The sequence below is a fragment of the Phocoena phocoena genome, chromosome 3 (assembly GCF_963924675.1).
Source record: "Phocoena phocoena chromosome 3, mPhoPho1.1, whole genome shotgun sequence".
Classification (NCBI taxonomy): Eukaryota; Metazoa; Chordata; class Mammalia; order Artiodactyla; family Phocoenidae; genus Phocoena; species Phocoena phocoena.
Window position 1 is genome coordinate 64867608 of NC_089221.1, and position 27903 is coordinate 64895510.

Here is a 27903-nt window from a genome sequence, read left to right on the forward strand (position 1 = left end):
GGGCTGTTCGCGAGAGGCAGGACGTGGGAGACTCCCGGCTCCAAGGTCAGTGAGGCTGTGAAACTCGGCTTTATTCCTCCAAAGTGGGGTTACTGCTAGAGCCAGGGTGGGGCCTTGTGAGCAGTGGACCCAGGGCTGTAGGCCGGAACCTGGGCACTGCTCCTGTGTGAAGACTTCATGGTAACTCTCTAAAGAAGCCGGCAGAGCGTCTGTCCTTGGCTGAGCCATCCTGCACCCAGGCGCAGGTGGCCATTCCGTGGAACAGCTGCGCTCGAGGTGCTGGAACCGTGTCAGCACCCTGCTTGCGGTGCCTGTTTTTCATAGTGAATCAGGACTTTTTCTTGATGGAAAAAAAAAAAATCTAAATGCCACTGAATTGGGAACTTTAGCCTTCAACTTCCTTTCCCTTGTAATTTGTAGAAACTAGTTCATTAGTTTTGAGAATGGTTTCCCTCAGCAGCATCAAAAGAGGTGCAAATCAGTGACTTGGGGTAAGCTAACTTAAAAATGAACATTCTGGAGCCCTGGAAAGGAGCTAATTACTGATTGGGCCAGTAGCTAGACCTGATTTAAATTGGTTAACGTTATTGCTAGAGAGAGTTTTTTTTGCGGTACGCAGCCCTTTCACTGTCGTGGCCTCTCCCGTTGCGGAGCACAGGCTCTGGACGCGCAGGCTCAGCAGCCATGGCTCACGGGCCCAGCCGCTCCACGGCCTAGTGGGATCTTCCCGGACCGGGGCACGAACCGGTGTCCCCTGCATCGGCAGGCGGACTCTCAATCACTGCGCCACCAGGGAAGCCCCTCGAGATTGATTTTTTTTCCCTTTTATTAGCATTTTGAGATTGATTTTTGAAATCACTAACCCATTAATAATGAGCCAAGGAACTGTTTTCCCCCCACTGGAGGTAAAGATGCTGTAGAATTGACCTACATGTGTTTCATCTCTGGCAAAGGACTGTTCTTTGCTTGCTTGCTTGGCTTACTGTCAGCCCTGTTCCTGTCCCTTGAGTGGGTGACATCTCTGCCTTCGAATACTCTGCTGGGTGTGGAGAGTGACATTCACCAGAACAAGGCAAAACCCTTCGGCCCTCCTCCGCACTGCCCTTTAGACCTTCCCTTGAGCATTGCCCTGTCTCTGACCCACACAGGGTCAGGTGAAATCACCAGAGGTGGCAGTTAATGGCCTCATGACAAGGCTACGCTAGTTCACCTGGTGGGCTGTTTCCAGAAGTGCCACTTTTCCTATCTGCAGCAATCATGCTTCCTCTGTTTCTGAGCTAGTGTCCTTGGTCTGTTCTCTCTGTGCTCATGGAGAAGAACATGACCACCACCAGAACTTGGCAAAGGGGCTTCTTGAGCCTCCCAAGCAGGCTCTTACAGGATATCTGGGCGTTATTAGGCTGTGTGAGCACTCCACTTCGTCTTCTGCTTTTGTAGGCACCTTTTCCAAAACCCCAGCCTTTAGAGCTAACCCTTCTGTGGGTTAAGGCACTGTTCCAGCAAAGGGCACGAGCGTCACATGCACCCATGTCACCCACTCAAGGGACAGGAACAGGGCTGACAGTAAGCCAAGCAAGCAAGCAAAGAACAGTCCTTTGCCAGAGATGGAACACATGTAGGTCAATTCTATAGCATTTTTACCTCCAGTGGGGGGAAAACAGTTCCTTAGCTCATTATTAATGGGTAAGTGATTTCAAAAATCAATCTCTAGCAATAACATTAACCAGTTTAAATCAGGTCTAGCTACTGGGCCAATCAGTAATTAGCTCTGCCAGCATCATGACCAAATCTTAGCCTTAGACAGTGGGCCAGAGGCCAGGTCAGTTTTCCTAAAGGGGTGGATGAGGCAAGTACAGGAAATGTGGGGTGAGGGTGAGATAAGGAATGGAGAGTCCTGGGTGTTCAGAGGCAAGAGGAGGATTGCTTCTGAGACACACTTTGCCCCTGGCTCAGAGGCACTGGGTCTCCATCTCTGCCACACCTTAGAGGAGGAGCCATTTGTCTTCCCAGAGGGAATCACGTGGGACCGTGCGTCAGCATTCTGGGAGTTCCTGCCCCTGAGCCAGGAATCCCACAGGGAGCCTGTCTGAAGGTGACTGCTGGAGGTCACATCCATTCCTGCCTGGGAAGCCACAAGGGCTCCTTTCCTTGGGCAGGGAAGGAGGGTCCCACTCCTTTACAGCATTTCAAAGGACTAGATGGTTCCTAGTTTCCTACTTTCTTGAAAACAACTTATCCTTGAGAGGCAAACCCGGTGATGGTTGTATGTCTTCATCACCAGGAGGCCTAGGAAAGACCTGTTTTACAGGGAAGGACCATAAAGCCCTCTGCTTATGACTTTCTACTTGTTGAGTGGAACAGGAATGCCCAAGGGTGCCTTTTAGGGTACCAGTATAGCCGGTGGTGGTGAAGTAACTTGAACTCTTTGCTCCCTTAGAACTGGGAAGGAAAGCCATTCTCTGCTGGCCACGAATGGCATCATAAGAATTTGTTCAGAGTGTTCTGTGGAGCTGGTCCAACCCCAAGGACATCTTCTGTTTTGGGGTGACGCTCTCTGGAGGGAAAGCTGACACGTGGTCCTCCCCCGGTCTTCCTTTGCCCTCCAAGGAGCTCAAACACATGGATGCCATTTACAGCTGGACCAAAAATAACTCTGAGTCAGCAGAATGGTACCTATGGCATCTCCATCCAGGATACTCAGGACGACCAGGAGGCTCAGAATTGAGGCCATGACAGAACCTAAGGCCTCCACATCTTAGGATGTCACAGAACCAGACAAAACCCTTAAACCAGGACCCAGACTCCCAGTATGCCTGCCTGAGACAGAGATATAGAGCTCTTGGGCACAGTGACAAAGGGGCTTAACGTGGTGGTTCTTGTTTTTTAGTGGAGAGGGCAAGTGTAGGAATACCACAACACTGTTGCTTTTGGCTGTGATCTTGCAACCCGTACTGAAATCTCCCTGGCTTGGAGCCCAGCAGTTCTGCCAGATTGTAGCCCTATTGCTGTAAACAGTGCTTTTCAAATCAAGAGTCATGAGGTATTCCAAGTTAGGGAAGCTGAGGCAGACAGCTTCTATGGGGTGAGGGCTAGAGACTCCCTCCCTCCTCACCCCTGCAAGCCCTACTTCTGGAGGAGAGAGGAGAGAGGAGGGGAGGAGAGAGAAGAAAAGTCCATGCCCCGTCTCCTCAAGAGAAAGGCAGGCTGGCGCAGCAGCCCCTGCATGGCTGGCAGGCGCTTTGGTCACCTGGCGTCAGAGTGGAGAGGGTGAAGGAGCACCTGGGATCTGGGCACTTCAGCAGAAGCCTGAGGACAGGAAAGAGAGCAGGCTTATAACATCTGGGACTCTGGGGGAGTCACATGCCCCGAGGTGATGATCCTGTGTCTAGAAGCTGCTGTGGTAAGTGCATGTCTGCGGTCTTGGGAGCCTGAATGGAGGGATCTGTGTCAATCCCAGGTCCTAAACCACAAAGGTGGTTTCTCTCCAATTGCTGGTCTGTGCAGGGCTACCTGTGAGGTGCTGTGGTCTGCAAGGAGCCTGCATCCGGGGCCAAAGACAAGCCTAGGTTCAAATGCCAGCTTTATCAAGGTGCTGACCCCAAGACCTGGGGCAGGTCCCTTCACCTCTCTGTTTTCCCCATCTACAAAATAATGCCTACTTGGAAGGATTGTTTCAAAGACTGAAAACAGTGTTTGTAAGGACCTCTTGCAGGATGCATGGCTCATGCTAGGAGTTTAGTAAATGATAGTTAAAAAGAAAAAAAGACAGTAAGGTTGACTGGGCATGTAGGGATGGAAAGGACATTCCAGGTGGAAGGAAAGGCCGGGTAAAAGGTCAGAGTCTGGAAGAATTTGGGAGCCCAACTGAGTAAATCCATTTTGCGAACCCTGATGCTGGTTTTCAGAGGATGAGCAGTGGATCGGAAAGTATATGATGGGCTCCTTCTGGAATCAAGTCTCGTCCTCAGATTACAAAATAGAACAATTAGATGAAACACTTTAAATGCTAAAAATGTAAACTAAAATCAACATTCAGGGAAGGGGCAGACCAGTCTGGGATGACCAGGGGTGGCTGTGGGGAGAGAGTGATAGCTGTCCCATAGGCTTAGGGTCACTAGGGGGAAGGGACTCACATTTATTCAGTGCCTACTGTGGCCTGTCACTTAGTCCTCACAACAGCTCAGGGAGAGGTCTCATCAAACCCATTATAGAGAAGGAGTTGCTGAGGCTCAGGTAGGCGATTCATGGGCTTCCCAGACCTAGCAGGGCTTGGGAATTGCCTGTGTAGTTTATACAACATACCTGTGACGGTCCCATTCTTGCCACTCATTCAAAAGATGGAGCCTGGAAATCTGGATTTTTAGCACACTTCACAGTTGATTTTTTTAGCTTTTAATTTATTTACTTTTGATCATAAAGGCAACCCATGTTGATTTTTACGAGTGATGCAATACAGAATTCTATTAAGAGAAAATTAATAATCTGCCTACTCCAAGTCTGTTGCTCTGAAGTAATGCTTTTTGCAGTTTGAAGAATCATCTTTAGTACTTTTCTTGATGTTCTTACAAATATATGCAAATACATATATACATATATCATTGTTACAAAATTGGAACCACTCATATTCATTACTCTGCAAGTTTTTTTCCCTTTTAACCTAAGACTATGGCAAGACATGCATCCAGGTAAAGTGGAGGCAGTTTTAACTGATTCTTTAATAGCTGTGGAATATTCCATTGTCTGAATGTGTCACATTTAATACAACCCTTCTCCCTCTGATAGACAGGTTTCTTCTAGGGTTTTTTTTTGCCACTACACATAGTGCTTCACTAAATATCCTTGTGCCTCTCTCCTTGTATACTGGCAGCTCTATTTCTTTTTTATTTTTATTTTTTTTAGAAATTTAGCCTTTTTTTTGAAAAAATTAAATTTATTTATTTTATTTTTGGCTGCATTGGGTCTTCATTGCTGCGTGCTGGCTTTCACCATTTGAGGCGAGTAGGAGCTACTCTTCGTTGCAGTGCACGGGCTTCTCATTGTGGTGGTTTCTCTTGTTGCAGAGCACAGGCTCTGAGGGCGCGGGCTTCAGTAGTTGTGGCTCACAGGCTCAGTAGTTGTGGTGCACGGGCTTAGTTGCTCCGTGGCATGTGGGATCTTCCCAGACCAGGGCTCAAACCTGTGTCCCCTGCATTGGCAGGCAGATTCTTAACCACTTCCCCACCAGGAAAGCCCTGGCAGCTCTATTTCTGCAGAACAGATTTCCAAAGTGTGATGCTGGGCCAGTGGGTATGCACATTTTTATGTTAATTGATGTTTCCTGGTTCACTTTCCAAAATGGTTGCAGTAGCTCACAGAGCAGTCCAGGTGATTCTGATCACAGCCAGGGAGAGAGGAGAGGGCCACGCAGAGCTGCTCCCCCCTCACCTCCTGCCCCTAACTCTCCCAGCACTACTCAGCAGGAGCCTTTTAGGACCAAAAGAAGACCCCACCTTGCCCTCTAGCTTGGGCCTTTATTTACCTGTCTCCCCAAGAGCAGAATTCCTGACTTGGAGCAGCTAGGTGTAACTTGTCCTGCAGAAAGGCTCTTAGAAGACATCAGGGCTGAAGGAAGGGAGGGTGCCTGGGAGCAAGCTGCAGGCACAGCAGGGCTGTGGGCTGGAGAAGAGAACCAGGGCTGGCCTATCAGGGATACACATCCCTGCAGGACCAGGCACCCCTGCTTGGCTGAGTACCCCACTCTGGACTAGGGGGCACCTGCGTCCTCAGGAGAGAGGGGGGCTGAGGGAAAAGGCCCTGTCTTGGCTGAGCAGACCCAGAGAGGCACTAGGAAATGGCCTGGCCCAGGAAGTGGCCTGATTAAGGTTCAAGACAAAGGGTCTCAGGCAGAAGCATCCCAAGGATGCTGTGGATCCAGGCAGGCTCTGCAATTGCCCCACACCCAGGAGGTGCGGGCTTCCTGAGTCTCTGGGGGATGCTCTCAATGTGTTCAGTAGGTAACCCTCCATCTGTCAGAAGGAGCGAGGGAGCCCTCAGCCCCCCTGCCCTTGAACGAAGCCGAGTTCCCTGCTGCTGAGGTGAAGGGAGAATGTTCTCAAACACGCTGTGGGCAGCCTGTAGAGGTGACCTCTCAAAAGGAGTGCACAGTGATAGTAACAGATGTGAGCAGATGTTCAGTCCTTCATAAGTGCCAGGCCCCGTTCGGATTTGCCCCTAGTAGCTGCAGGTGTTCTGGAATCTAGAATCAGCCAACATTGTCCCCACATCATGGGTTTTCTCTGGACCTTTGGGGACAGGCAGCCACTACACATCCTAGGCAGATTCAGTCCCAGTGTAATTCAACTCTAAATTTCAGGGGAATTAACTGCTATAGAATCTCCTCAGAGCCAAATCTGGATGAGTGACAGTGGTCCAGGACGCTTTGTCCTCATCCAGAAGATACTGGACCTAGGCATAAAACAGGGGGTACAGTTAGCCTTTCTTCCTCTCTTCCTTTCTGCAGCATTCCAAAGTAGATTAAGTGTGGTGTGGACTGAGGGCAATGGCCATTCTCCCACCTGGAGGATGGCTGGAAGGCAGCCGGCCATAGAGAGGCGATGCACCAGGCCTCTATAGTCATCTGTTTATGCATATGGGTGTGCGGTGTCTAGTCATTGTTTCTGCTCTGATCTTTTACAGTTTGTGTCCGGGTACTAGTCCCAGGGCAGGTGGAAGCAAGTAATACCTCAGTCTGATTAAGACCAGGCAAGCTCCCTCAAACAGTATAGCTGAGTGAGCTGGGCCAGCTCCAGGCCCTCCCAGGGACTCCCATGGGGCTCTGGTTCCCCTCGAAGAACACTTACCCTTTGCCTGGTAGTTGCCCAGGTCGGGTGCTGGTTAAGAGCGTGGACTAGGAAAAGAGACCACTGGTCTTGAATCCCAGTATTGCCACTCACAAACCGTGTGCTTTTGGACAAGTTATTTTACCTTTCTTTACCTCCATTTGCTCATCTGTAAAATGGGGCTAATAAGAGTATCAACCTCATGGGTCTGTTGTGAGGATTTAATGAGGTAATAACCATAAAGCTAACAGAACCATGTGCCCAGCATAAAGTAAATGCTACACGAGAATTTTCCCCTCAGACTGTGAGCTCTGTAAAAGCTGCCACATAGTAGGCACTTAAATATTTATCAGACAAATAAGTAAAAAGATACCTATCCTCACCATCTTATCATCCTGTCTTGCCTCTCCCTCCATCATTGCCCACTGTGACCCCTCTCCCCCAGAGCACATCAGTGTCATTCACGGTGACCGTGACCCACACTGCCTGATGGCCTCTGGAAGTCTGTGGTCACTGGTGTTCCTGGAAGGTGGAGGAAGCCCCGAGGGCACACCCTCTGGTTCCTCTGCCCCTCAGAGCTGCCCAGAACGAGGCCTGTGTGCTGGTTGACTGTTTGGCCCCGCAGTTATCCTCTCTCGAGCCCTCTCTGGAAACCCTGATTGAGAGAAACGATCCATTATCCCTGAGACAGCATAAAGAACCAGAGGTAGCTAGAAATGTCTGGCAACTCCATCCAAACATACTGTAATGTTGTTTGTTATTAAACCTGATAAATAAAAACAGGATCTTCATTTAAATAAGAAACTACTACTGAAACTCAATACATGTGATTTCTCTTTAGCTGTGTGACCTTTGGCTGTCAGTTAACCTCTCTGTTTTTGAGGTCCCTCATCTTTGACATGGGGCAAGATATCTGCTTCTTGGGGTTGTTGTAGAGAAAGTACTTGGCACTTGAAAGTACTAATTTTCCCCCCTTATTAAGATATGAAAAGGATTTTTAATAATTCCACTTATTCTACAGTGAAATGGGTTGCTCTAGGAAGTGGTGAGATCCCCAGCACTGTTGCTATTTAAGGAGGGCTGAAAGGAAAGGATTCCTGCATTCGGGCTGAGCTAAATGACCTCTAAAGTCCTTTCCCACCCCAGTGTCTCTATGGCCGTTCGTTCACTCACTCATCCAGCATTTTCTGAGAACTTACCACATGCGGGCCAGTGGGCTTGAGAACCAAGAAAAACTATGACCCAGTCCTGTGGTCTTTGGGTCTTTTCTCTTACATGTGCCAAGTGCCAGGTCAGCTCTGAGTGATGTCCATCCTTGACCTGAGCCCTGCTGAGCTCCCGACACCGTCCTCCCCAGTGTGTGGGAGAGGGAGATAACAAAATGAATGCTCCCTTCCCTTTTCTTAGAGCATTTCCTTTAGAAAACTTGTAAATTCTGTCTCTGCCCCTTTGAGATGTATTTAAATGTTTTTCAAAGCTAAGTAAGCTTCCAGCCAGCTTAACAACCCAGGACTGTCTTTCTCCAAGGCCTGGGAGCCATCTCTTTGAAATGTAAACACCAGGAAGATAGCACCCAATCTCCCAGGCTCAGTGGTAAAGACCTGCTGTCAGAGAGATGGGAACAGCTCATTTTCCCTTTGGATAAAGGCAGTTAACTAACACAAATGGCCACCCCAATGATCAGGTGAATTTAGAGTGAATTCTGTGTGACAAATGGTGCTGTCATGTCCTCTTACTTGAGTTACCTGAAGAACAGGCGTAGGTGGGCTCTTTAAGAGGGTGAGATTTTGTTCTGTCTTTCCAGTCTCTTTAGCTGATGTGCATCACAGTCTGGTTTCGTGCTTAGTCAATAATAAAGCTGTTTTCTTTCTCTCCTCTGTCTTTTGGAGAGAAATTTCTGGGTGTCGGGAGACCTAAATTTCCCCAACACCTAGCACTTTCTCTTCATCTGACCCCTCCTTCCCCACCTACCGCTCAGTCTGAGAAGGATCCCTGGAGGAAGGAAGGGCATGCAGTGATGCTTCGTCTGTTATCTGTGGGGTAGCATCCGCTGGATCACCCCTGGAAACCGCCGAGGATGGGCTCAGTGGGCTCCCAGCGGGGCAGCCAGCCTGTCATGGCTGAGAGGTCAGGAGCCTGTGCTGGGCTACCCTGGCTCAGGGGCAGCTCACAGAGACCAGGAGCCTGAGCAGGGAAATGCTGAAAACCTGCATACCAGCCTCACTCAGTTGCTTTTATGATAGGATTTCAAAATCAGTAGCTGAAAGGGACATGTTTAGTGTTATGTAAGTAGGTTTTTTTTCTCCAGTTTTGATCCAGGAAGCTAGCTCACAAAATTGATTCTATATTGGCTTGGATACCAGGCCTGGGGCTTCATAGCAGATTAAAAGTGAGAAGTACTTGGGAGTAAAGGAGCCAGGTTAGTAAGGGGCCCTGGAGAATAGCCCAGGGAAAAGGACCCATTCCCTTAGACCTACATGCATTTAAAAGGAGATACATAGGAGGCTGGTATGATATCCTCCTTCTGGAAATCAGGCAGAGCACTGCTCACAAATAATTATGTAAAGCCTGGGAGGAAGTGCTTACTGAGCAGCTACTATGTGCAAGGATCTGTGGCAGATGAGTTCCTGTCCTTGAAGATTTTACCCATCAGCTGGGAAGATAATCCGAACATAGTGGGGAGTTCCCTAACATGACAGGAGATACAGGACAATTGAGTTCACCAACAAATGTCAAAAAAACTATGCAGCTCAAGTGCAAGTGAGTGAGCAGCCCGTGAATGCTTTGGGAACTCAGAGAGAAAGCCATCACCTGAGGCTAGAAGGGCACAGGGAGATTTTGTGGGGACAAGGCACCAGGCTGTGGTCCAGTCAGACAGGGAAAAATGGACGGCAGAGTCCTAGTTGAGGGGCAGTAAGAAGCAATACTTTTACTAAAACAGTAACAATAATTTTACTAGAACCAATTAGTGTGGTTTATTGCATTAGCACAAAAGTACGGACAGAAAACTGATATCTTAAAAAGTAATATCTATATTAGAATATATATATGTGTGTGTATATATATATATATATATATATATGTATGTATATTTTCAAGTTGAGATTGTATAGGCTCTAGAGCTGTCAATCCGAATGTCGGGCCAGCCCACTGGGTCCTAGGTGTTCTGGGTCCCCATGACAGTCCCTGAATGTATGTGCACATGTGCTTGTGTGAGCCTTCACAAAATTCTGAATATGAGCTTCTTTAGTTGACATTTGCCTCTTTTCCCCCAAATAGATCAGGATTCCTCTCCCAGGGAACACTGGCTGCTGGTCTCACAAGGCTGAGGGAAGCTGGCTTCTCAACTTCTCTGTTGCCCATGTTCCTCTCCCCCCAGCCCTCTGCTCCCCCATCTGCTCAGCTCTCTGATTGGCCCCGTTTTCTGGCCTCACATCGCCCACTCAGTTGACACCTGCTCTCCCACATAGATCTGGCAAAGAGAAGAGCAAACGCCACAGCCTTGACGTGGCGCCCACAGTGAGACTGTCTGGGTGCTGAAGCTTTTGTCCCTGGAGAAACACCACAGCTGTTCCAGCCCCTCATCTCCTCTCTCCAGTGATCTCTTGACAAAACAGTTCAGTGTGTTATGCTAATACTAGGGGCATGGAGGGAATGAAAAACTTTAAAAAGCTTGTAAGGGAGCTTCAGATCTCTTATGCTCCAAACTTTTGTTCCAGTGGTTTCACACAACATACTGATTTATAGAACTACCACGTGTGGAAACTAGGCAAAGCCAAATACTGACCCCTTCGGTGGACACAGATTACCTCTTACATACCTCTTTCCAACTCCACTTGTTTATGCCACATGTTACCATCTGTGCAAATAACAAATCAAGTCTCTCCTGAGCAGGAATTTTAGCTGTAGATGGTGCTTATGTAAGATTGGGGCCTCCTGGGTAACAGAGGAATCTGTAAGACAAAACAATGTCCTGCCTGTGCAGCTTTTCAAAGACTAACTTTTAACATGCAAGAGAGAGTTAGTTTAGTCATGAGGAAAAGTGATTTCATTGCAAGCCTGGCTTTGGGTCTTTGGGGAGCATGGCTCAGCCGTTGCCAAGTTACTACCCTGTTCAATGAGACCCTTGTTTCAGTCTCATACCCAAGTTTATCGATTGGGACCTCAGTAGAGAAATTCTATGTCTCATTGTATCTTGGAGAGAGAAAAACATAGAGTCAAAGGAACAGGAATTCTTCACCAAAGCTTTGAGTCTGTGTCAATTCTCTACGAGGAATCAAAGCAGGGGTACTCTGAATTTCAGCTCTAGGATTGTTCGTCTTGCTGCCACCAAAGCCTCCACGGGATTATTACCATGAATCATGCATCACTGCCCAGACACCAGCATGATGTTAGAACTCTTGGATGTTAATATTATTTCCATGAAACTAAAATATGGATATGATGACATTTCAAACATTAATATTCTGAGTCAGACACCTGCCCACAGATCACCCTTACAAAGAGGAAGACCTTTAAAGACCACCAGTGGTCAGTGGGGTGCACATAGACACACCCCCTCCTCTTCCTCCTGACTCTACCTCTTCGGATTTATCTTCTCAAACATGCTGATGTGAACACCTGTCAGTGCTAAAGCCAATTAAAGAAAGAAAAATAAAAGTCAAGCTATTTGAGCCAAACTCAGAAACCAACGCACTTCTTATTAACTTAGGGCTGGCTTAAATTTTGACCCATATATCGTCTGGAAAGAATTCAGGCAACACTTCCTTTACTTCGGTGAGTTCTGTGGTAAAACTCATAGAAGACAGTATTGCCTCTCTGCTTGAAAAGCAGATTGGAGGGTCTGGAAGCAAATAAGACAGGTCTGAAAGATGTAAGTTAGTGTCACCTGCTGTGTACGAGAGCCAGGAAGCCTGGGTGCTGTTCGTTGAGGAACACTAACCTACTCTTGGAAGGAGATGGACAACAGCCCAGTCTAGTAGGGAGCAAAGAAGTACATGTGATGAGATGAATGTTGGGCCATTACACATCCCTAGAACGACTTTGAGAAATGGCCCATTTATCTTGCCTGCTGATTACTAAAGTAATTCCTGTTGTCTTTACGATTGAGGGAATTGTTTTTAGAAATGGCACTGAGGAAAGGCTGTCTGATAATCTGATTTCCTGGGCTAACGTAGAAAAATAACTTCCTAATTTTTTTCAAGGACTTTGATGCTTTTAGTTGAGATGTTCGAATTTCTCCCTAGCTCAAAAAATGTTAAGTAAAGACTTCCAGGTGGGGATCCTGGAAGCACAAAGTTGATGAACCCATCCCAGTTCCCAAAATGCAATCAAGGAAGAAAGTGGACCTCAGAAGGCTACTCTTAGAATTGTGCATAAGGCCATGTTGACCTCACCTTATTAGAGGAGTTTATCGTCTGCTGGATAGCCCAGGTTTTCATACCACAACCATACTCTCAACAGGCTCATTGCAGTCATCCAACCCACCTGTGCTTGGAGAATCTTGTAGCAGAGCCTTGGTAATCTTCTAAATACAAGGGGAAAAAATTCCACCCTTCCTTTATGTGGGCATCACAGAGACCAATATAATGAGAGAGTACTAAGAGTTACCTGCTCTATTGTTCTCCACTCAACAATCCATGATAAATAGCTCCCCACTGGGTGATACTGTGGATTAATTGTCCATTCTGATTTCTGGGCAGTAGCAGACACAGCAGGGTATCTGATTTTCATCCCTGGTGATATTATATAAATATTTATCTTTTAAAAATATATTTATTTATTTTTGGTTGCATTGGGTCTTCACTGCTGCACGCAGGCTTTCTCTAGTTGCGGCGAATGGGGGCTATTCTTTGTTGTGGTGCACGAGCTTCTCATTGCAGTGGCTTCTCTTGTTGAGGAGCATGGGCTCTAGGTGCACCGGCTTCAGTAGTTGTGACTTGCAGGCTCTAGAGCACAGGCTCAGTAGTTGTGGTGCATGGGCTTAGTTGCTCCACAGCATGTGGGATCTTCCAGACCGGGGATCGAACCCATGTCCCCTGCATTGGCAGGTGGATTATTAACCACTGCACCACCAGGCAAGTCCCATAAATAGTTATCTTGATTTATACATGTTCTGAAAGATAGTTTGACTGTGTCCCCAAGTCTGATTGATAATTATTGTCTTAGCCCCGTAAGGACACCATATCTCTGGCTTCCATTATTCATTGTTGAAAAATCAGCTGATGTTTTTTCTTTATAGATGAACTGTCTTTTCTCGCTGACTGCTTTTGATATCTTTGTTACTGATATTCTGCAGTTGACTGTTATTTATGTATGTGTGGATTATTTTAATTTTGCTTGACTTATGTCATGCCTCTTGAATCATGGATTTTTGTCTTTCATCAGCTGTGGAAAATTATCAGCCATTTCCCTTGAAATATGGCTTCTCTACTCTGCCTTCTGAGGCTTCCATTAGATGTGTATTTGATCTTGTCATTCTATCCTTTATACCTCTTTTATCTCATATTTTCCATTTTCTTATTTACCTGTGCAACATTCTGGATAATTTCTTAAGATATATCTTCCAATTCATTTATTCTGTCTTCAGCTGTATTATATCCATGGTTCATTCCGGTTCTCTTTCAAATCAGGTTTATTATTCTTAATAGTCTCTTGTTGCTTGCTCATCATTGTGATTTCATCACTTATTTCTTTAAACATTCCACATAGAGCTAATCTATATTCTTGTCTGACAATTCCAGTATCTTCAGTCATTGGAGGTCTGAATCTGTGGCCGTTCCTTCTGCTGACTCCCATTCATGGTGCCTCCTTGTGTGCTTGGTGATCTTTGACCAAGAGCCTATTGCTTGATCTTACTCTGTAGGGAAGCAGGGCCTAAACTGAGTATACCTTCCTCAGAGCAGATTTGAGTGCATTTCTGCTGGAGGGCTCCTGACCCTGGACCACTTTAGCCCCTTTCAAGGGTCCTAGCTCAACTGGGTAGTCTTAGACTCAATTCCCCACCTCCCTGCTGGTATCCAGACCTTAGTATTCAAATGGACATCCACTCTCAAGATAACCCAAACCTGAGCTCCAACACCAACTCATCTGGGGTGAGCAAAGTAGGAGAATGGTCCTTAGAGACTTTGCAAGTGCGAGTAATGATTAGTCAAATCCATTCCACCTGCCTTCACCAATCAAGGTTGTCTTAAGACTAGCATCTCCACCAAGCAGCTCCTAGCCTAAACAATAAGATGTTTGCCAGTTATTTTCCAGGAACGTCGACTCAGCTGTGTCTAGTTTAAGCGGAGCTGGTTATAACTAGATAGGACCAGCAACCATCCAATTGGGCATACATGGATGTCAGTGACCTTTTGACATAGGAGGGCTGAAAACTCTACCCTCAGAACCTGCAGAGGTGTGTAGCTTTATTACACCTGTGCAAAACAGCAATTACCAAACCTTTCCCCAATCATCCTTCCCCACACTCCCAGACCACCCTGCTTCTTTGTTATCCCATAAATACCCCAAGCCCATTGCTTTCAGGGAAGTGGTTGTGAGATTTGTTCTCCCATCTTCTCCCTTGGCTGCCTTGTGAATAAACCCTCTCTTTGCTGCAGACCTTAGTGTTTCGGCATTTTGGCTTGCTGTGCGTTGGGCAAAATGAAGCTCGTTTGGAAACAATTTCCTCTATGCCTTACAAGCGCAGCAATGCATTCTATTCAGGGTCTAGTTGTGTAGCGGCAGAGTCCAAAAGAGCACCTGGGCTGTCAAGCAGCCAGATGTAGAAATCCTCTGGGTTTTTCCCGCTATATCATATTAGTGGAGAAAATGGCAAGGACTGCAAGCAGTTTGACATTCTCAGTGTCTAAAAACTACCCAGGTAGGGGCTCCCCTGGTGGCACAGTGGTTGAGAGTCTGCCTGCTAGAGCAAGGGACACGGGTTTGAGCCCTAGTCTGGGAGGATCCCACATGCCGCGGAGCAACTAAGCCCGTGAGCCACAACTGCTGAGCCTTGCGTCTGGAGCCTGTGCTCCACAACAAGAGAGGCCGCGATAGTGAGAGGCCCACGCACCGTGATGAAGAGTGGCCCCCACTTGCCACAACTAGAGAAAGCCCTCGCACAGAAACGAAGACCCAGCACAGCCGAAATAAATTTTTAAAAAAATAATAATAATTAAAAAAAAAAACTACCCAGGTTTTCCTAAGCAGTATGAAGGGGACTGGGGAGAAAGGAAGAAAGAAAAACAAAACAACGAAACAGGCTAAGTCGCCTGCAGTTTTTCTCTTGCCTGTTGTTCTCTGTACCGTGGTTCAGGGCCATCCTGTGAGGCTAATTCTCAGCTTCTCTGGAGTTCCCTGGTGGTTCAGAGGTTAAGAATAGGTACTTTCACTGCGGGGGCCCGGGTTCAATCCCTGGTCGGGGAACTAAGATCCTGCAAGCTGTACGATGTGGCCAAAAATTTTTTTAAAATAAAAAATAATCTTTAGCTTCTCTGCTTTCCAGACACTCATCCAAGAGGAAGGATGGCCAGTACCTTCTCGAAGTTGCTAACTGGCCGCAATGCCTCTCTGTTATTTGCTACCTTGGGCACCAGTGCCCTGACTACTGGGTACCTGCTGAAACGGCAGAACGTGTGTGCTGAGGCCCGGGAACAACACAGGCTATTCCCTCCAAGGTAAGTCCTCCTGGCTTTAAAACGACACCAAAATGCCAGCCAGAAATATGCTTTCCTCTGCTGAAACTGTCGGCAGAGGCCCCTCTTTTTGCCTCTGAGGGTGACTACATCAAATTGACTCATTAAGCACAGTGACCTGTGGCAAATCCAGGGATGTGTAGTGTCATCATTCCTGCCCAGAGCTTGAGCTCTAGTGGAATAGTAATAACAGTCGGAGCTAACCTTTGTTGAATATGTGTAGGCGTGTTGAGCACTTTATGCAGAGTATTTTATTCCTCTTAGAGTCCCTTTGTGATGAAACGGAGGCTTAGGAAAATTAAGTCGTGCCCAAGTTCACACAGCTGGTGTAGCCAAATGTGAACCCAGGGACCTTGATTCCAGACTCATGGCTCACTCATGCTGTACTGCCTTCTGGAAAACGTGACGCGACAGCACTGATTTTAAGTATCAGCTTCTTTGCTTTTTATTTTATTTGTTTTCCGGCCACACTGTGCAGCATGTGGGATCCTAGTTCCCTTACCAGGGCTCAAACCCATGGCCCCTGCAGTGGAAGCGCAGAGTCTTAACCATTGGACCGCCAGGGAAGTCCCTAAGTATCAGCTTTAAAGGACCTTGCAGAAGGGAAGCAGAGAAGTGGCATGAAGATGGACTGTTTTCTCCACCCTGGGGACCTTGTCATGGCTGAGACGTCCCACACTGGATAGGGCTGGAGTGGATGCTGACTTTAAGGGATTCCATATAGGCAGCTGTGCATGAAAGAGACAAGGAAGGCCTGAGGTGTTTCTCAGAAACATTTACTGGCTTTCATGAGAATTAGGAACTCTGAGGGAATTACTGGCACCTACCGTATACCTCAGGAATTCCTTATGTGAGATTACCTGTGTTTGAACCTGTGGTGGTCTTGAATCCTCTATTCTTCAATCAGTACATATCCCAGGGTAAGATGGCACCCCCCCCATTTGATTTCTTTCTATGTATTATTTCAACAAATATTTACTGAATGCCTGTTTCTATAGGCAGGCACTGTTCTCAACAAAGCAGATAGTCATAGAGTTTGCATCATAGACAGAGGACAGAAAAATCAATGAATTTCTGTGTAGTTCTACCCACAGGGTTGTTAGCCTCTATCACAGACCTAAGGGACCAAAATGTAGTTGTTGTAATTTACCCAAACTTCTGGGTGTAAAAAAAAAAAAAGTCTACATACGATTTCAATTTCTTTTCTAATCGTTTCACCCTATTTCCTCTTTACGTAAACATAAGCCACAGTCTGTGGGCTCCTGCAGCCAGCATAATGGACTCCTTAGGCAGGGCCAGGTCCATCCCTCTGGCAGTTCAGGGAACTAGTCTTTAAAATCTGGCTTACTTAAATCATGACCGAGCCAGTTTTCCTCTGCCCACTGGCTGAAGAGAGCCTGGTGGAAGGATGGCTGGCCAGAAACAAAGCACTTGCATAGGCCCCTTGCCCAGGGGCTGCTCACTGAATGCCCCTCTCCTCCTCACGCAGCGCAGACTACCCTGATCTACGCAAACACAACAACTGCATGGCCGAGTGCCTCACGCCGGCCATCTACGCCAAGCTCCGCAACAAGGTGACGCCCAATGGCTACACCCTGGACCAGTGTATCCAGACTGGAGTGGATAACCCCGGCCACCCCTTCATAAAGACCGTGGGCATGGTGGCTGGTGACGAGGAGTCCTATGAGGTAAAACTCTTGGCTGCCGCTTCTGTAGTGTGTGTGTGAGGCGTGCTTTGGGTTCTCTCTGTGGGACCAACTTGCTGTTTCCTCAGGAAGGGCGCCCATGAAGGGAAGCCAGCTTCAACAGAACAGCTGTAGTGCTCTCTGGAACAGTGAGGTCTACAGCTTCCCAGGGACAGGGTTTCCTTTGCTGCTGCTGTAGTATCCCTCCCCACCGAGGAATGAGTTGCATGAACCAGCTCTCAGAGCTTGTCAAGGGGATGAATTAGTACAGAAAAAATAAAATCTTTTGATGTTTTTATTGTTTGTGTATTCACCGATAAGGCATTAGGAGATGTGTTTGTGGCTGAACTTTACTGAGGCTGGAGGATGGTTCCGTGTGTGTTTAGTTTGGGAATTACTGATTACACAGCCCCCTGTAGTCTTACTGAGTTCACTGAGCCTCTTGGAGAAATCCCATGATCTCTGCATCCTCATCCTGGGTCAGAAGCACAGGATGGTTTGCTGATCTAGAGCTCAGCCGCCAGAGCAGCTTCTAAATTACAGTAAAAAACCTCCAGCCCATCTCCCTCAGGTGTGCCCCCTTTGCGCCTTCTGTTGCAGGGAGCTGAAGGTGATTCCCTGGGAAGGCAGCCATCAAGAGGAGGGAGAGGACCACCTTGAATAGACTAGACGAGCAGCTCACTCAGGGACAGCAGTGCCCACCTCTGGGCTCCCAGAGTCCCAGACTAGAGCTGGCTCCCAGGACCCACATCCCACAGCTCCCAAAGGCGGCACGGTGCTCTGTTTGACTTCTCTGAACCTTATTTTACCTAAAGGATGTTCCTGCAGTTTTTGGTTTTTTAAAAAGTAGATTTCACTTGAGATAGTTTGTGCTGGGGAAGGTCCTCACAGGGTAACAGGTCCCTGCTTTGCCTTAATGGCTGCTGTGCACTTTTCTTTCTATGCAGCTGGTTTTCCACAAATTTATTATATTGCTTAAACTCTAGAACCCGACCGTCCCTTTTGACCACAAAACTGCTCAGCTTCTGAGCTGGCAGCTTCTTTTAGCCCACAAAAGCAAGAGCTTCTGGAGAAAACCCTCAAATTCTTAAACACAGGATTTTCTTGCTCCATCTGATGGCAGTGAACTTGGCAGAACCGCTAGGGAGGAGGTTACTATGACAGAGTTCTGTAGCCCTGCCCTCTCCCAAGGGGCAAGGTGCCTCAAAGAGGTTTCCTCTGGTATATGCGACCTACTAGTACTACTACTATAATTAGTATCGTTATTATTAACCATCAATCCGGTCTCACACCTATTTCCTGCATGGTTGCACTGAGAATTTCAGAGAAGGAGGGCATCAGCTTTGGCCCTTAAGATAAATAGGAGCAAATGATGAACCAATTCAAGAGGAAACAGGAGCGCCGTCCCTCCTGCAGGTGTTTGCCGACCTTTTTGACCCTGTCATCAAGCTGAGGCACAATGGCTATGACCCCAGGGTGATGAAGCACCCCACGGATCTGAACGAATCCAAGGTAGGCTCCAGCCACCTCTGTACCTTCCCATGAAGCCAGCACTCCAGAGTCCAAGGTGAGGAGAACTGGAGAGAAGGGCCCCTGGGTCAGATGCCCTTGAAAGCTCTGTGATGGCCCTCCCACACCATGCTCCCTAGAGGGCCACTGAGACAGTCAGGAAGGTCCCAAAGTCTGTTTTTCTTACCTCCTACCACCAGCGTAGTGGTGGTCACTGAAGACTTTAGCCTTTCCCAGAACAATTCCTTTTTTCACCCCAAACGTAGCCAGAGTAAAGGACTGCAGACAGCGCTGTGTAAAGTAGCTCCTCCCTTGACTTCCCTCCAAGACCCCTCCCTGCCCCCAGAGTCGCCCGATGTGTCCAGCATGCACACGCGCTCAGTGCCCGGGGGTCCCCTGGTCAGCGGGTTGGAGGCCACCGTGGCCGTGGCGCGGCGGTAACCCCGCGCTCTGCTCCGCAGATCACACATGGGCAGTTGGACGAGCGCTACGTGCTGTCATCTCGGGTGCGCACGGGCCGCAGCATCCGCGGGCTGAGCCTGCCGCCCGCCTGCACCCGGGCTGAGCGGAGGGAGGTGGAGAACGTGACCGTCATGGCCCTGAAGGGCCTCAAGGGGGACCTGGCCGGCCGCTACTACCGGCTGTCCGAGATGACGGAGAAGGACCAGCAGCGGCTCATCGATGTGAGTGACCCCGAACCACGTGGGCTGCCTGGGGCGGGGCTGTGCCCGAGAGAGCCCTGACCCGCGCGGGGCGGTCTCCCGCGGAGCTCAGGCCCCTGCTCTGGTTGGGAGCTTGCTGGGGCTTTAGGCTGGTCAGTCTAAGGAAGGAAAAGCAGGCCTTAAAAGCTTAGGTCAAAAGTGGAGATGGTCTATGGATAAAGTCTGCCGAGGAAACAATGGGATGGTGGGTTGCCATTGGTGTGTGGGAGTGAGTGGAGGATCCCCGGGCTTGTTGATAAATAGGAACAATTGGGTGTGGAAAATCCCATCTGTGCCTGGAGGATGGTCTCCATTACCACACTCAAAGTCCAGGAAGCTTCTGGAAAGGGAATTATCCAGGTGGAAGGCCTGCCCTGACTCACATTGGAGCTGGCCTCTGGGGTTCCTGCTGCCTCCACAGGGTCTCCATGGCTTCCCTCTAACACTAGGGTAGACAAAACTCAAGTCCCTTCCTTTTTTCCCTGTAGCAAAGTTGAAACAGAATGGCATTTTCAAAGGTAACTTTAAACTCCAAGGAAAAGCAGGAACAAACTTCTGTCGTTTCAGAAGATGTGATGCCACAAAATATGCCCCATTTCCAAACCAGGTGGGCAACTGTGTGGTCTAGAGGCCTCAGTCTCCTGGTCCCCTCCTCTTGTTCTGGTACAGAACAAGCCCTCCTCTGCCTCAAGTAGCCACTTCTGGTTGCCAGGTTAAAGGGCGTGCTGTTTCCTGGGCAATGATAGTCCGTAAGCCTGGCCTGGCTCAGGTCTCCAACCCCTTCCGCTTAGAGATTGTAGATCTTCCCGTGTCCTCTCTATTTCTGACTTCAGTGTAATATGTGGTGTCCATATTCATATTCCTACTGTGTACACACAGTATTTTGATCTGATTTTGGTCTACACAGCAGCATATTGTAGTTAGAGGCATACTTGGGAGTCATACAGGTCTAGGTTTGCATCTAGGCTCTGCCACTTTCTAGCTGTGAAAGGTTTCCTCTCTCTCAATCTGTTTCCTTTTCCTACCAAACAGAATGATTACATTTACCTCAGAGTGTTGCTGTGAGGATTAAAGGAAATAAAAGTACATAGCATAGAGCCTGGCACATAGTGAACATTACATGAATGGTGACTGTTTTTATTTACAGATCATTATTTTACATCTCTAATATTTTTTAATGGAAGGAATGATAATAATAAACCAACAATGCTAGTAACATGGAGAATGCAGCTGTATAGAACACTTTTCAGGATAGCACCCCTCACTCACTGCCCACTCTGCCATTGCATGGGGTTGGTGCTGGTGGGGTAGACACACTCCATAGTGATTACGGATCTCCATCTGGGCTAAGCCAGTGGTTTGCAACCTTAGCTGTACACTGGAATCACCTGAAAATAACTGATGTCCAGGCTGCACCCAATAACAAGTCAGAATTCTGAGAGATGGGAACTGGGCATTAGAATATTTTAAGCTCTCAGTTATTATAGTGGGCAGCCAATGCTGAGAAGCACTGCCTGAGAGACCGCAGCCATTATTAGTGAGTTGAAAGTTGATCACCTGATGTTTGCCATTGTGTCTGATCTCATCAATTTCTTCTTTTTGCTTTGTCCCTTTGGGCCTGCAGGACCACTTTCTATTTGATAAGCCAGTATCCCCTTTACTAACTTGTGCTGGGATGGCCCGTGACTGGCCAGATGCCAGGGGAATCTGGTATGGACATAGCATTTTCACATTTGCATTGTGTGCAGACGTTCTCCTTCAGATCGCTGCTTGTCCTAACCTGAAGTTGCTGTGACCTGCGCTTGACAGCATGCCCAGCTTGAGCTAGATGGAGAAGATAGAGTACTTAGAAATTGGGGGTGGGTGTCTGTGTGTGTGTGTAATATATAAGTATAATGATGTTTCCAAATGTGCGGGAATGTTAGCTGTTTTGCATGAATTGTGCATGAGAAAAAATACTTTCTTTTTAAGAAAAACTTAGCTTCATATTATTTGACCTCCCAGAGAATCTGTTTCATGACATTAAAACAAAAGAGCAGAAAATGAAAAGTAAATATTGAGGATTTAAGCAAAACTCTACAAGGAAGAGTGGCTATTGAGTGTACACATATTTTATCTTGGCCAAGAGTCCTCAGGCCACTTTGATTCCTAAACCTTGGTAAGTTATTATGACACTATCCGAAGGATCCCAGATCAAAGTGTTTGGGAGCAGCTGCTCAGTGGGGGTGGATAGGCGGGATCTACGCAGCAAACATATGTGAAATCTTCTGCACCCCAAACGTGTTGAGCTGCAGGTAAAATCTTTTTTTAAGTGCCACAAGATTTTGGTTGAATCTATTAGGAGGCAAAACACTCTTGTTGGCATCAAAGCCAAATGTTATCATGGCTGAATTATTGTCATCCTAGTCTGAGGGATGAGGGAGATTATGTTCTTGTTGGGTGAAAACATGACATCTTTGAGGGTTGGAGTTGGTCTTACTCTTCATTCTGTCAAGGTAACATTATTTTGCAGTACTTGTTCAGGCACAGTTAAGAGATTAGGACCATCTAAGGAAATGAGGAAGGTGAAATGAAACAATCAAGCTACAGAGGTAATGGGAATTTTCATGTGTTGAAACAAATGTAATTAACACTCAACACTGTATTTCTCTCTTCAATAGGCATAATAATGACAAGACATTTCTCATCTGGATAAATGAGGAAGACCACACCAGGGTAATCTCTATGGAGAAAGGAGGCAATATGAAAAGAGTATTTGAGCGATTCTGTCGTGGGCTAAAAGAGGTAAGATGTCATCAGAGAATTCTGAATAGTCACTAAAATAAAATCTCTTTGTTTTTCATTCTTGAAAAAAGATATTATGGTGACTTCCAAGATGGGGCTAATCTTTTCTAGGGATCATGGCACTCTTTTGGGGTGGGACTTCCAGGGCAGTGCTTCAAAAAATAGATGACTTTTTTTTTTTGTTATTAGCAAGTTCCTATGCTTCCCTTCCCAATGCAGGATGGTTTAGAGAAGTCTGTGGATCATTAGTTATTTTCTGATTTCTTTAACAGAGATTTTGGCTGTTCTAAGCATAGAGACCGTATAGGATGCACCTATGTTCATATGTGACCTGACCACAGCCATACTTGATGAGAATTCCTATATTCTCCTACTATGCTCATGTGGAAAAGCATAACAACTGACATTTATTGAGTGTTTAGTATGTGCTAGGTACTGTGTTCAGTGCTTTACATGGTTCATCTAATTTGATTGGACCATTTTAATATCTTGATAGAAGAAGTTTAATTTTCTATTAAAGAAGTACTGCAGAATGAAAGAACGAAATTTTGCCATTTGCAGCAACATGGATGGACTTGGAGGGCATCATGCTAAGAGAAATATCTGACAGAGAAAGATAAAAATACTGTGTGATCTCACTTATATATGGAATCTAAAAAAATACAACAAACTAGTGACTCAAACAAAAAAGAAGCAGCCTCGCAGCTATAGAGAACTAGTGGTTACCACTGGGAAGACGGAAGTGGGGAGGGGCAGTATAGCAGTGGGGGAAAAAGGGTTATTACGGGATTATATGAAATCATGTGAGTGAAACTTTTGAAAATTGTAAAGAACTATAGAATTTAAAGAATCTTTCATTCAATAAAAATAAATTAAAAAAAAAACTGCAGATAGCTTTCCTTTTTCCTTTTTCCTACTACTATAGAAGTAGTACTATAAATTGACCTAAGTTTTATTCACGGCAAACGTGCAGTACACACGTCTTTCCCTGGTGTTTGGGATGTGCTGAGTGAATGGATATCTGAGAACTTCGTCATTTGTTCCCTGTCTTAGGTAGAACGCCTAATCCAAGAACGAGGCTGGGAGTTCATGTGGAACGAGCGCCTGGGATACATTCTGACCTGCCCTTCGAACCTCGGCACAGGATTACGGGCTGGTGTCCACGTTAGGATCCCAAAGCTCAGCAAGGTAATGTCATGCAGCCAGTGGCCCTGTTGGGTTCCACCAGGATCGGCTCACCTGGGACTGCTTTGTGGAGGGAAAAACGTCACAGCCCAATTCCTTAACCCTTAGTTTCTGCACTAATGAAAGAAAATGACAAGAAAAGGTTGTTTGTCTCAAAAACACTTGTATCCGTAGGATAAGAGTTTTAACGGGCTGTAAAAAAGGGAAGTGGCTTCAAGAACAAGAACTTTATTCTTTTTTTTTAAGATTTTTTTTTATGTGGACCATTTTTAAAGGCTTTATTGAATTTGTTACAATATTGCTTCTGTTTTATGTTTTTTGGGTTTTGGGCCCCGAGGCATGTGGGATCCTAGCTCTCCGACCAGGGATCAAACCCACACCCCCTGCGTTGGAAGGCAATGTCTTAACCACTGGACCACCAGGGAAGTCCCAAGAACAAGAACTTTAAATTCTCCTTCATATAACAAGTCAGGATAGTTAGGCCGGCTGCTCCACTCTGCTCTCTCTCTCCCAATACAGAGGTTTCAGGCTCAGGCCTGCAGCAAAATCACCTGGAGGCTTGTGACAACACCTGCAGCACTTGGATTTCTCACAGGTTTCCCGGCGATGCTGATGCTGCCGGTCAGGGAACTGCACTTGGACGGTCACTGCCTTAGAATGTTGTCCCCTTAGCGTGGTCACAGTCAGGCCTCACGCTCTAGCCTGTGGGAAGGCGAGAGAGCACGTGGGAGTGTCCATGTAAAGATTTAAGGTCTAGGCCTGGCAGTGGCATCCTTCACTTCTGCTTGTTCCATTAGCAAGAACCTAGCCAGTGGTTACTTCCTCAGCTCTCCTGTGGAAGAAAGGAAAAAGGATTCTGGTGGGCAGCTAAGAGTTCTGCCACAGCACACCAAGTGAATCAAATACTTTAAAACAATTTTAGAAAATGTGCTTTCGGCCAAAAAAAAGTATGGTAATATTTGTTATTCAAAATTCCAATGCTAAGAAAATTATGTTTTTTAATTTTTATCGGAGTGTAGTTGTTTTACAATAAGAAAATTATTTACTATGATTTAATGTCATGATTTTAATTATAGCAGTAACAAGTGTTATATAGATGAATAATAAACTCACCAAAGCTGGCATCCAGATGCCAATATAGCAGTATAGAAGTTAATGACAGCTCTGCTACCTTCTACCTGTGTGTACTTTTAGGCAAGTTAATTCCTCTGAGCCTTATTTTCCTCATCTGTGAAATGGAGGTAAAAGCAATACCTTCTTCATGGGATTGTTGTAAGTTCCAGCACAGGGCCCTGGTACATAGTAAATATATGCTTAATAAATATTAACTGTTATTACTTCTCATTATATGTCTTTTCTAAGTGTGCCAAGGATGACAAATCAAGTTTGATTCTTAGGACACTAAGTATTATCCTTTGTCCCAGGATCCGCGATTTTCTAAGATCCTGGAGAACCTGAGACTCCAGAAGCGTGGCACAGGTGGTGTGGACACGGAAGCAGTGGCGGATGTGTATGACATTTCCAACATAGATCGAATTGGCCGATCAGAGGTAACATCTCTCTAACTTTCCGAACGTGAACTACCAAAATCAGCCTGGAGGAAAAGAAGCAAACTCAACAGCCTTTCCTTATTCACAAAATTCGAGACCTCCTCTTTGCCCATTGAGTCCTGAGTCATGTTAGCATTTCATTCTGTAGTACTTGTCCTCCACGCATAAAGGTAAGCACGATGTAAGCTGAGAATGTATAAGCAAGTGAAGGAATTCACAGTGGGACGGTTGTCACCTGCCTGCCCCCAGGGCTGTTCCAGCAATCCTGAGCAGCGGGAGTTCTGTTATGCTAAAGGACAACAGTCTTTCATCACTGAGTCAGAGAACACTGTGCTCTCTCTGAGGGGGATGAAATAGTGGATTTTCTCTTGATTCCGAATTTCCTTTGGTGAAGGTCACATACTATCATCTTCACGTTGACGTTTTTAGATACTTGATAGTTTGTAAAATTTTATGTTTAGGGCTAAAGATGGCAAATAAGGTATGCATGAGGTATGTGTGAGATTGTGCTCATCAAATAATCCTTAGGATTCTGTGAATACATAGGATAAATGGGATTCATAAACTATAAGTAGGCCTGGAGTGATGCATGAGAAAAAGCACAAAGAGCGCATTTAATGAACATGGAAGCAGAATCCTAAGCAAATCCTGACCTCAGTAAGTCATCCCAGCTTATCTGGATGTGGTCCCATTGAACGTATTGTGCCCATCATTAATTTAAAAGCCGCTTATAAAACTCTTAATAACTCAGTGGCTGGTTATTAAATCTGTGGATTATTGTTGCTCTTTCTTCTTCCCTGCCATCTTTTGCATATTTCATTGCCAGTTGGTACTCCTACCGGTAAACTAAGGAAAGGAAAGGAGAAAACACTCAAAACAATTAAATCAGCTTGCGTCCTACCAGCTCTGGTAAAGTATTGATACTTGAGGAAGAAGCAGATATAAATATTACACCTTCTGAAATTTGCTGAATGTGGTGTAGTGAATAAAGAAAATCTGGGTCCTAGCCCTGTTGGTTTCTAATATTAACTAGATTTTTAATACTGGAAAGCAAAGTACTCATCATTTTTAGAAAACTGTAAGTCAATAAGTGATCATCTATAGGAGCTAGAAAAATTCCCAAAAGTGTTAAAAAAAAAAATAAAACCACTTGTTCAACCTAACAACCCTGAGATAACCATTGTGAACATTATTCTAAATTGCCTTCCATTCTTACAATTATTCAAAAAACGTTTTTTACAGAATTTATTATTACAACATATTAGATATAACACAGCTTTTCCCAGTGTATTATAACATGAGCATTTTCCTATAATTTTATAATTCTTCAAAGAATATAAAATTCTTATTTTATAAATAAGATATATATAAATATTTTATAAATAAAATATAAATATTTAAATAAAAGAAATATAAATATTTTATAAATAAAATTCTTATAAAAGAATTTTTATAATTCTTCAAAACATATTGTTTAATGACAGCACAGTAAAGGTGGTCCATTATCTACTTAATATCTCCCTGATTATTTGAGATTTTGTTTGACTATCTCTGTACATAACTGTATGACCATCTCTATACATAACTCTAATCACAACTCTGATTAGTTAGTTAGGATATATTTCTAGGAAAGGGATTCCTGGGTTAAGGATGAGGGTCCCTTACTTATGACCAAGTTTCCTACCAGAAGATTTATACCAAGAGAGTTCCACAGGCAGTGAATGAGAGACCCATCACCACACCCTCATAAACACTGAGATAGGTCAGTTGGCTAAGTAGAAAATCAGTGTTTCTTTTATTAGTAATGACTAGCTTTCTGGCCCAACCCTTTCATAGGGCTTCAGTTTCCTTATGCATGAAAAGAAGTGGGGAGTGTACTAGACACTGTCATGCCTAAAGTATGTTCAGCTGTAACACTTAACCATCTCTTCCATTATTGCTGTGCATTCTTGAGTTTTATCATGTATTTTAGTGCTGTCTAGAATTAACTAGTAATTCCTTCCTGTCTTAGTTTGGGTCCCTTTAGGAGCAGTGCAAATAATTTATTTGGGAGGTGATTCCCAGGGAAAAATTCATAGGTAGATGTCCTCTAGTTTAAGAAAAACCAATAATTGTAAACAAAAGTTCTAACATATATTTTTTTAAAGCAGGAATTTTAAAAAGTATATCTTAGTATAATTCACAGTTTCCTTTAAGTAGCACACTTGCCTGGTACAATACAAGCATTATTTAATTGCCAAACATTTGGGTTTAAACAATTTTCAGAAAGCCGTTCATTGTGTAAATGATAATATCTGAACTATAGCATGTTTAGTACTCAGATAGCTTAGTGGAAGGTCAGAATTCAGATCAGGGTCAGAGAACATCACAAGGGTGTCACTGTGTAGTTTTACTTTTAGACAAACTGTTATAACAGAGATTGATGGGGGAAGAAGTGTCTGAGATGCAAACTAATGGTTTTCATATTTTTAAAAAGTCCTTACACACAAAGTAGTAACTCCATCTTAACTGCAGAAAGATTGAGAGAAACCCCGTAACATCTCCGCTCCCCGTCCCTGGCGATAAACATCAGACACCTCTCCTCCCATAAAACGTTAGGGAAATAAAGAGAAGAAATTGTTAAAGTCCATGTAACAGGGCAAGTTTTCATTTGTCCCAGTATTGTTCCTACAGATCAAAGCCTTGCATGTGTCTTCTATGCAAATTAATCTTTCATCTTTTTCACTGTCAAAGGTGGAGCTTGTTCAGATAGTCATCGATGGAGTCAATTACCTGGTGGATTGTGAAAAGAAGTTAGAGAAAGGCCAAGATATTAAGGTGCCACCTCCTCTACCTCAGTTTACCAAGAAGTGAACTTCCCCTTCCCTAATTTATAAATAATCTGTCTGCTGGTATGACAGACATAAAGAAATTTCTACTCTGAGAGTTTTTGTAGACTTGGAAAAATGTAAAACTGTAGATCCTGTCTATCTTTACAATAAAACTCTCCTTAA

General features: G+C 45.5%; 1 protein-coding gene across 1 annotated transcript; it reads left to right on the plus strand.

The window, feature by feature from the left end:
* Nucleotides 1–27903, plus strand: CKMT2 (creatine kinase, mitochondrial 2). The gene is made up of 10 exons (XM_065875434.1): nt 1–45; nt 15307–15478; nt 16986–17184; nt 18598–18693; nt 19152–19373; nt 21016–21101; nt 22052–22175; nt 23229–23363; nt 24785–24910; nt 27644–27903. The coding sequence occupies exons 2-10, from the start codon at nt 15327–15329 to the stop codon at nt 27761–27763; spliced, it is 1260 nt and encodes a 419-aa protein (XP_065731506.1). The 5' UTR covers nt 1–45; nt 15307–15326; the 3' UTR covers nt 27764–27903.

Coding starts and splice junctions, on each gene's coding strand:
- CKMT2 (XM_065875434.1), top strand. CDS start 15,327: ATGGCCAGTACCTTCTCGAAGTTGCTAACTGGCCGCAATGCCTCTCTG. Junction 22,176..23,228: donor TCTGTCGTGGGCTAAAAGAG/GTAAGATGTCAT, acceptor TCCCTGTCTTAG/GTAGAACGCCTAATCCAAGA. Junction 23,364..24,784: donor GGATCCCAAAGCTCAGCAAG/GTAATGTCATGC, acceptor CCTTTGTCCCAG/GATCCGCGATTTTCTAAGAT.